This window comes from Triticum urartu, chromosome 6A (genome assembly GCF_056163025.1).
Source record: "Triticum urartu cultivar PI428250 chromosome 6A, HENAU_Tu73, whole genome shotgun sequence".
In the NCBI taxonomy this organism is placed as follows: domain Eukaryota; kingdom Viridiplantae; phylum Streptophyta; class Magnoliopsida; order Poales; family Poaceae; genus Triticum; species Triticum urartu.
Genome location: NC_141878.1, coordinates 382941345 through 382950750, shown reverse-complemented (window position 1 = coordinate 382950750; position 9406 = coordinate 382941345). Strand labels below are relative to the sequence as shown.

Genomic DNA, 9406 nt, shown 5'->3' with positions numbered 1-9406 from the left:
TCACGTCACGCAGACCTCATGAGGTGCCCCTTGCATAGATATCCCTGCTCCTCAGGAGCCAGCCTAGCGGGGCCGCCCCGGAGGAGATCTTGTGTCGTCCGCCTCACGAGGCTTGGCCCCTCGCAACTTGAATGGTTGCTGATGAAGATGGGTCATACCAGGTCGCTGGATGAGCCACACCCTGGGCCGCAGGCAGGCAAGTCTGGGTACCCCCGTTCCTAGGCCGCCGACAGTAGCCCCCGGGCCCAAGGCGCGCTCGGACTTGGCTTTGAGGCGAAGCCAAGGGTCAAGTGCGGAGCATCGCGGGTCCCAATAGCCTGCGGCCTCAATTGATGCGTGGCCACTGACGGGTCGTGGGCGCCTCCACTTCCCCATGCAGCCTCAATTTCCGCCTGGCTAGGCAACCATTGTTGTCTACATAGCTCCGCCTCCTTTACAGGCAGCACACTCCGTAGCTCCCTCATCTTCCGAAAGGCAGCGGATTTCTTCCCCCGATCCAATCTAACACCAACTCCCCCCGCCGCCATGGCACCAAGCCAGAAGAAGAAGGGGAAGAAGGAGTCCCATACCTTGCTACCTCTTGAGCTTGCATTGGTTTTCCCTTGAAGAGGAAAGGGTGATGCAACACAGTAGCATAAGTATTTCCCTCAATTTTGAGAATCAAGGTATCAATCCAGTAGGAGACTACATGCAAGTCCCTCGTACCTGCACAAACAAATAAGAGCCCTGCAACCAAGGCGATGAAGGGGTTGTTAATCCCTTCACGGTCACTTACGAGAGTGAGATCTGATAAAGATAATAAGATAAATATTTTTGGTATTTTTATGATATAGATTGCAAAATAAACGGCGACAAAAATGGCTAGTTTACAGGAAACTAATATTGTGTAAAGTAGACCCGGGGGCCATAGGTTTCACTAGTGGCTTCTCTCAAGATAGCAAGTATTACGGTGGGTGAACAAATTACTGCCGAGCAATTGATAGAAAAACGCATAGTTATGATGATATCTAAGGCAATGATCATGAATATAGGCATCACGTCTGTGACAAGTAGACCGAAACGATTCTGCATCTACCACTATCCAGCATGCATCTAGAGTATTAAGTTCTTAAGAACAGAGTAACACATTAGGCAAGATGACACGATCTTGAGGGATAAACTGAAGCAATATGATATAAACCCCATATTTTTATCCTCGATGGCAACAATACAATACGTGCCTTGCTTTCCCTGCTGTCACTAGGAAAGGACACCGCAAGATTGAACCCAAAGCTAAGCACTTCTCCCAATGCAAGAAAGATCAATCTAGTAGGCCAAACTAAACCGATAATTCAAAGAGACTTGCAAAGATATCAAATCATGTATATAAGAATTCAGAGGAGAATCGAATAATATTCATAGATAATCAAATCATAAACCCACAATTCATCGGATCTCGGCAAACACACCGCAAAAAGAGTTACATCGAATAGATCCCCAAGAAGATCGAGGAGAACTTTGTATTGAGATCCAAAGAGAGAGAAGAAGCCATCTAGATAATAACTATGGACCCGAAGGTCTGTGGTAAACTACTCACACATCATCGGAGAGGCTATGGTGTTGATGTAGAAGCCCTCCGTGATCGATTCCCCCTCCGGCAGAGCGCCGGAAAAGGCCCCAAGATGGGATCTCACAGGTACAGAAGGTTGCGGCGGTGGAAATATGGTTTCATGGTGCTCCTGGATGTTTTCGGGGTATATGGGTATATATAGGAGGAAGAAGTACGTCGGTGGAGCTGAGAGGGGCCCACGAGGGCGGGGGGGCGTGCCTACCCCCCTAGGCGCGCCTCCCTGCCTTGTGGCCTCCTCGCTTATTTCTTGACATAAACTCCAAGTCTCCTGGATCACGTTTGTTCAAAAAATAACTCTCCCGAAGGTTTCATTCTGTTTGGATCCCGTTTGATATTCCTTTTCTGCGAAACATTAAAATAGGCAAAAAAACAGCAATTTGCACTGGGCCTTTGGTTAGTAGGTTAGTCCAAAAAATAATATAAAAAGGTATATTAAAGCCCATTAAACATCCAAAACAGATAATATAATAGCATGGAACAATCAAAAATTATAGATACGTTGGAGACGTATCAAGCATCCCCAAGCTTAATTCCTACTCGTCCTCGAGTAGGTAAATGATAAAAACAGAATTTTTGATGTGGAATGCTATCTAGCATAATTCTCAATGTAATTTCTTTATTGTGGCATGAATGTTCGGATCCGAAAGATTCAAGGCAAAAGTTTAATATTAACATAAAAATAATAATACTTCAAGCATACTAGCAAAGCAATCATGTCTTCTCAAAATAACATGGCCAAAGAGAGTTATCCCTACAAAATCATATAGTCTGGCTATGCTCCATCTTCACCACAAAAAATATTTAAATCATGCACAACCCCGATGACAAGCCAAGCAATTGTTTCGTACTTTTGATGTTCTCAAACTTTTTCAATCTTCACGCAATACATGAGCGTGAGCCAGGGACATATCACTATAGGTGGAGTAGAATGGTGGTTGTGGAGAAGACAAAAAGGAGAAGATAGTCTCACATCAACTAGGCGTATCAACAGGCTATGGAGATGCCCATCAATAGATATCAATGTGAGTGAGTAGGGATTGCCATGCAACGGATGCACTAGAGCTATAAGTGTATGAAAGCTCAACAAAAGAACTAAGTGGGTGTGCATCCAACTTGCTTGCTCACGAAGACCTAGGGCATTTTGAGGAAGCCCATCATTGGAGTATACAAGCCAAGTTCTATAATGTAAAATTCCCACTAGTATATGAAAGTGACAACATAGGAGACTCTCTATCATGAAGATCATGGTGCTACTTTGAAGCACAAGTGTGGTAAAAGGATAGTAACATTGTCCCTTCTCTCTTTTTCTCTCATTCATTTTTTCCTTTTTTGGGGGGCCTTCTCTTTTTTATGGACTTTATACTTTTTTTGTCCGGCTCCCTGCTCCCTGCTCGAGTTTTGACCTGCTCCCTGCTCCCTACTCGAGTTTTGACCTGCTCCCTGCTCCCTGCTCCCTCCCACCTGCTCCCTCACGCCGGCGGCCACTCCGGCCCCGGCGTCCACTTTCCTCGGCGTCGGCCGCCCCGGCCGCACCGCCCAGCCCGCGACCTCGGTCATGGCCTCTTCCCCCCCGGCCTCCGCCGCTGTCGGGCGCTCCCGCGAGGATAGATGGCTAGAGTCGAGCCCTTCCTCCGCCGGGTCGCCGCCCACCTACCGCCAGATCCTCTGCCGCCCGCCATCGCCAACCCGGGCGCCCTCTCCCTCTCGTTCTCCTTCCCCTGCGGCGTCGCCGTCGGGCCTAGCTCCGCCGCCTGCCCCGCACCCGCCTCCCCGCTACGAGATCTGTCGGAGGCCCTTGGAGGAGGTGGTTGCGCGCGTGCCTTGGCAGGTGGTGGCGAGCCGCAAGCGGCCCCGTCCGCGCGCGCCGGACAATTGCCGGCGCGGCCCGGACGTGCGGCCCCGCCCCAGGCCGTCTTGGCTTCGCGAGGGCGACTGTCCACGGTGCTTGGGCTCCGGTCACCCCCTCTCTGATTGCAGGAAGGATATTCGTTGCCATCGCTATCGTTTCTTTGGCCACAAGGCCAAGTCTTGCACCCTCCCCCGGGCCGTCGCGTCGTCCTCCGATGGTTCCCCCCCTCCGCTTCGGCGCCGTGTTCCCGCTCCGGTCGCCACGGACGGCCACCCCTCGTCCTCAAGATCCTTGGCTGCCAGGTGTACCTCCTCGGGCTTGCTCACGCCCGCGTCGGGGGCTTCTGGGGCTGGTGCGCCCGTGCTCTCCGGGTCTGCCTAGGGCGCCGGATCGCCCCCGGGACACGCATCCCCCGAGTCCTCCGGGTGGACTGTGGCAGCCTCGTCTCGGGCCGCCCTGCCGTCTCCGGCCACCTCTGCCCCTGCGTCTTCCTCGCGGCCTTCCTCGCCGACCTCGGTCGCCTCTTCCGTCGCCACGCCGCTCTCCGGGCACCCTGCTTTTCGCCCTGCGGCCGCTGTGTGCTACCTACCGCGCTCCCAGGAGATCTTCGAGGCTGAGCGTGCGCTGCTCGTCATCGTCGCGGGCTGCCGCACGGGCGTGTCGCGGGAGGAGGTTGCCGACGCCATTTGCTCCCAGTGTGATCTTGCCACTACAGAGTTCACCATTCACAAGCACGCTCCAGAAGATTTCCTTCTCCGCTTCTCCAGCATGGAGTCCCGTGCCCGCGTCGCCCTGAGCCGCGTTCGCACCTCCCGGTTTCGGCTGATCTTCCATCCATGGGGTCGCGAGGCCGGCTCCGAGCCCGTTAAGGCGCTCTTCCTCGTGTCCCTCGAGCTCTACGGCATCCCTGATCACGCTTGGCACCGGGCGGCCGCCGAGACCTTGCTCGCCCCCTTTTGCAAGGTCGAGCACCTCGCCCCCGAGACGCGCAACCTCGCCGACATGTCCGTCTTTCGTTTGAGCGCATGGACCATCAACCCAAACGCGATTCCGCGCTCTTCCGAGCTCCTCCTGCCGGGTGACGACGCTGTGGAGCTTGACGCCGACCCGGACCGCGCCGAGCGCCTCGCGCTTGGGCTCGCGCGCATCCCCGTCCGTATCCACGTGGCTTCCTGCGTCGATTACCGCCGGCCACCCCCGCCCCCTCCTCCGCCTGCTTCCGATGATGGAGCTGCGCAGGACTCCCCCCCCCCCCGCTGCCTCCGCGCTGGCCGCAGCATCACCAGTTCCCGCCTGCCCGCTCCGGCGGCTCTCGGCGGCACCCTGGTCGGGGCGGCCGCCGGTGCGGCCATCGCCATGCACACGTGCCTCCTTCGTGCCGTGGTTGGGAGGGAATCTTGGGGCCCCACCCTGATGCTTTTCCCTCCGCTAACCGGGTCTCCGCACGGCTCCGATTGGGCGACACCCCCCTGCTGACCGATGTTGGGCCACGTGACGCGCCAGACGCACCATCCCCGGCGCTGGAGACCAGCCCATCCGACCCTGTGCAGACCTTTGGGTCCCAGGTGTCCCGGGATGCGTGCATTTCAAACCGGCCAACCAGCACCGCGCCTTCCTCCCCAAGCCCCGCTGGGGCTTCCCTGGCGATCCCAATCAGCCAATCAGGAGTCGACAACGCCCCTCCCTGTGATGATGGGCCTGTGCCGCGCTTGCTGGGCGACATTGAGGGGCCCATCCGGACACTCCTGCCTGTTGCTGACTTGGCCGACGCGGGAGATTCGTCTGCGGCCAATCCCACGCCTCCCCTCCCCCTGTCCACATGCAGCCCAGATCCTGTGCTGACCGAGGCCCCACCATGCTTGGTCGCGGCCTCTCCTAACGCGCCCTCCCTCTGCATGGACCGCGCCGATCCCAAGCCTATGGCGGGCCCAACCTGCTTGGACGTGGTCTTGCATGCTGCACCCACCGGTCCGGTCGAGGACAGGTCGGCCCCACCACCCATGCAGCCCATGCAAACTACAGATGTTTCCGCGCCCAACGTGGATCTTTCTTCTTTCATCGATGCCATCTCCACCAGGGCATCCGCTCTGCTCCCGGCGCCCAAGCCTCGGCGACGTAGAAAGGAGCTGCCGGCCAACTTCACCCCCCGCCACAGTTTTCGGATCACGCGCGCGGATCAAGGGCTAAACTTCGAGATGAAAGCCAAGCGGGTGTTGCTACGCCGTCTCGGTCTCATCTCTTGCGACGATGCGCCAATCTCCGACAAGGTGCTTGCCAAATACGCCCTCCTCTTCGAGCAGCCACTTGCATTAGAAGTGCTACAAGCTTTCGCCGACTTCTTCGGGTGGCAACTGCCCAGCTCGCTGCCCCCTCCCCCGGGGCAGCTCATTGTCGCCTAGGTGGCTGCTTCTGCGCCGTCTATAACGTGCCCCCACCTTTTCCTATGGATTGTAACCTCAAAACAATTTTTTGGAATGTCCGTGGTCTTAACTCCGGCGCTAAGCGCTCCGCCGTCCGCAGCGTGATCTCCGTTGCCGCACCTACCATAGTGTGTCTCCAAGAGACAAAGCTCGCTCACGTCTCTGACGCCATTGTCGTGGACACGCTAGGTCCGTCCTTTGAGGACTATTTCTTCCTCCCCGCGGATGGCACAGGCAGTGGCATCCTCCTTGCTTGGCAACGTTCTACCATCTCCCTCTCCAACCCCCTCATCAGTGAGCATCATGTTACGGCCTTGGTCTCCTCCTTGGCCGGTGAGGGCCATTGGTGGCTCACCGGGGTGTACGGGCCTCAAGATGATGACGCCAAACTCGAGTTCCTTGTCGAGTTACATGACGTGCGCGAATCCCGTATCGGCCCATGGCTAATTGGTGGAGATTTCAACATGATCACCTCGGCCTCGGAGAAGAACAACTCTAACATCAACCGTCGCACCATGAACAGATTTAGGCGCTTCATCACCGACGAGGAGCTTCGTGACCTCTATATGCACGGCCGACGATATACTTGGTCCAACGAGCGCGACGCCCCCACTCTGGTTCGCAACGACCGCATTCTTTGCACCTCCAGTTGGGAGATCGCCCACCCGCACTGCCTACTCCGCTGCCTCTCCTCCGCGGCCTCCGATCACTGCCCGCTTCTTGTTGACTGCGTGGCCCGCCCTCCGGGTGCACGACGTTTCCACTTTGATAGATTTTGGTCGAAGTTAGAAGGTTTTCACCATGTGGTTGCTGAGGCTTGGGCCTCTTCGCCGCCGGACGCCGATCCCTTTAGACGGATCGTGACACGTCTCAAGGCGACTGCAAGGAGGCTGCAAAGTTGGAGTGCACGCACGATCGGCAATGTGTCCTTTCAGCTTATGGTGTCCCGCGAGCTCATTGCGAGATTGGACGCTGCTCAAGATCTACGTCCGTTATCCCCCCTCGAGACCTGGTTTCGTCGGAAGCTCAAGGCATCCTACCTTGGCCTTGCTTAGCTCGAGCGATCCATCGCTAGACAACGTGTGCGTCTCTCTTGGCTCCGGAGTGACGACGCCGCGGTATCCTACCTCAGAGTGCACGCTGCCCATCGCAAGCAAAGAAATCTTATGGCAAGTTTTCGCGTCGGCACCCAAATTGTCATCGACCACAATGAGATGACCGAGGCCGCCTTTGTCCACTTCTCTAACGCCCTTGGCAGCACTTCCGATCGCGATATCACGCTCGATCTTCATGCCCTTCAGGTGCCGCAGTTTGATCTTCTTGAGCTTGACGCGCCATTCACCGAGGAGGAGATTTGGAGCGCTGTCAAGAGCTTGCCGACCGGGAAGGCGCCTGGCCCCGATGGATTCACCGCCGAGTTCCTAGTCTCCTGTTGGGACATGATCAAGCCCGACTTTCTTGCGGCTTTCAACAAGCTCTACGCCATGAACGGTCGTGGGCTGCAGAAGCTCAACGAGGCACTTCTTACACTGCTTCCCAAGCGTGCAGACGCGCAATCCCTCTTCGACTATAGACCCATCAGTCTCATACACATCTTCGCCAAGCTTGTCGCGAAGCTTCTCTCCCTCCGTCTCGCTCCTTGGCTAAACTCCATGGTCTCCACCAACCAGAGCGCGTTTATTGCAGGGCGATGCATCCACGACAACTACCTCCTCGTGCAGCAGACGGCTCGTCTCTTGCACAACCTGAAGGCGCCGCACATGCTTCTCAAGTTGGACATTGCTCGTGCGTTCGACAGCGTCTCCTGGCCCTTCCTTCTGCAACTTCTTCAGCACCTTGGGTTTGGCCCATGCTGGCGTGAATGGATTTCCATGCTTCTCTCCACGGCCTCCACGAGAGTTCTCATCAACGGCGACCCAGGGCCTCCGATCGACCACACTCACGGCCTTCACCAAGGCGACCCGGTCTCACCCATGCTCTTCACCTTAGTCATCGACGTGCTGAACTCCATGTTGCTACATGCGGTTGAGCTAGGCCTCCTTCATCGCTTGACCAATCGTCACACAGCTTCGAGCATATCTCTTTATGCCGACGACGTGGTCATCTTCTGCCACCCGGACTCCCACGACCTCGCCACGGTCGCAGGATCCTCCACGTCTTTGGGCTCGCTTCTGGGCTTCAAACCAACTTTGACAAGTGCTCGGCCACTCCTATACAATGCACCAATGACCACTTGGCCACTATAGCCGCGGAGATGCAGTGCCCCGTCACTCACTTTCCCATCACCTACCTCGGGCTGCCCCTCTATCCGCAAGGCCTCTTCGACGAGCTAGCAACCGATCATCGACAAGCTTGGGCGCAAGCTCTCCACATGGCGGGCATCCATGCTATCCAAGGGAGACCATCTATCCCTTGTGCGCCACGTCCTCAGTGCCTTCCCCACGCACTTCCTCATGGCCATCGCCTTCAACAGCACCGCCATCAAGAAGGTGAACCGGATCATCCGTGGATTCTTATGGGCAGGATCGGATAAGGCCAACGGTGGCCAGTGCCTCGTCAACTGGCAGCGTGTATGCCGGCCTATCTCCCTCGGTGGTCTCGGTATCCGGGACATACAGCGTATGGGCATCTCTCTCCGTGTTCGCTGGCTATGGTTGCAACGCACCGATGCTACTCGCCCGTGGAGCCACCTTCACATCCCCCACGACGCGGACGCGAGTGCAATTTTCAGGGCCTCCATGACCTGGCATCTTGGAGCGGGAGACTCTTGCAGATTTTGGACCGACCACTGAATCTCTGGCAGCTCTGTGGCCGAGATTGCCCCTCTCGTTCTCGCTCTCGTCCCAAGGTGCCTTCGGAAGCAACGCTGCATGCGTGAGGGTCTACACCAGCTCTCTTGGGTACAGGATATCCGCGGTGCGCTTGGGCCGGTGGCCATGGTGCAGTACGTTCAGCTTTGGCGCTTGGTGCGTCACACTACTCTCTCCAATGAGCCGGACAAGCTACGCTGGCATTGGTCCTCATCTGCTACATACACGGCAAGCTCTTGCTACAAGGCCCTATTCTTCGGCGCTTGTGAAGACCCTTTCTGGCGGCTCACCTGGCGACCTTGGGCCCGCTCCGCGTCAAGTTCTTCCTTTGGCTGGCCATGCAAAACCGATGCTGGACCGCGGAGCGCCTGGCTCGCCACGGATTGCCCCACGACGACGCTTGCGTATTGTGTGACCAGGACGAAGAGACCATGCACCACCTTCTTGCCAGTTGCTCCTTCTCTCGCCAAATTTGGCACGAGATCCTCGGCTGGGCATGTGTGCCCATCAGCCTCCCTGCCCCCGACATGCCATTCCAAGTGTGGTGGCAATCCTCCCTCGACATCGCGCCCGCTTCCATGCGCAAGGGTATATCCTCCCTCATCATCCTCATAGCTTGGTGGATTTGGAAGCAACGTAATGCCTGCATCTTTGACGGAGCGACACCATCGATCACCTTCACCTCCGACACCTTCAAGGAGGAGGCACGACTATGGGC

At 56.6% G+C, this 9406-nt stretch overlaps 1 protein-coding gene across 1 annotated transcript; it reads left to right on the top strand.

Annotated features, from left to right (window-relative positions):
• The first annotated feature begins 5901 nt into the window (after positions 1 to 5901).
• Positions 5902 to 6933, top strand: LOC147965336 (uncharacterized). Its single transcript, XM_087530417.1, has one exon. The coding sequence runs from the start codon at positions 5902 to 5904 to the stop codon at positions 6931 to 6933; it is 1032 nt and encodes a 343-aa protein (XP_087386543.1).
• Positions 6934 to 9406: the final 2473 nt, after the last annotated feature.

Coding starts and splice junctions, on each gene's coding strand:
- LOC147965336 (XM_087530417.1), top strand. CDS start 5,902: ATGGATTGTAACCTCAAAACAATTTTTTGGAATGTCCGTGGTCTTAAC.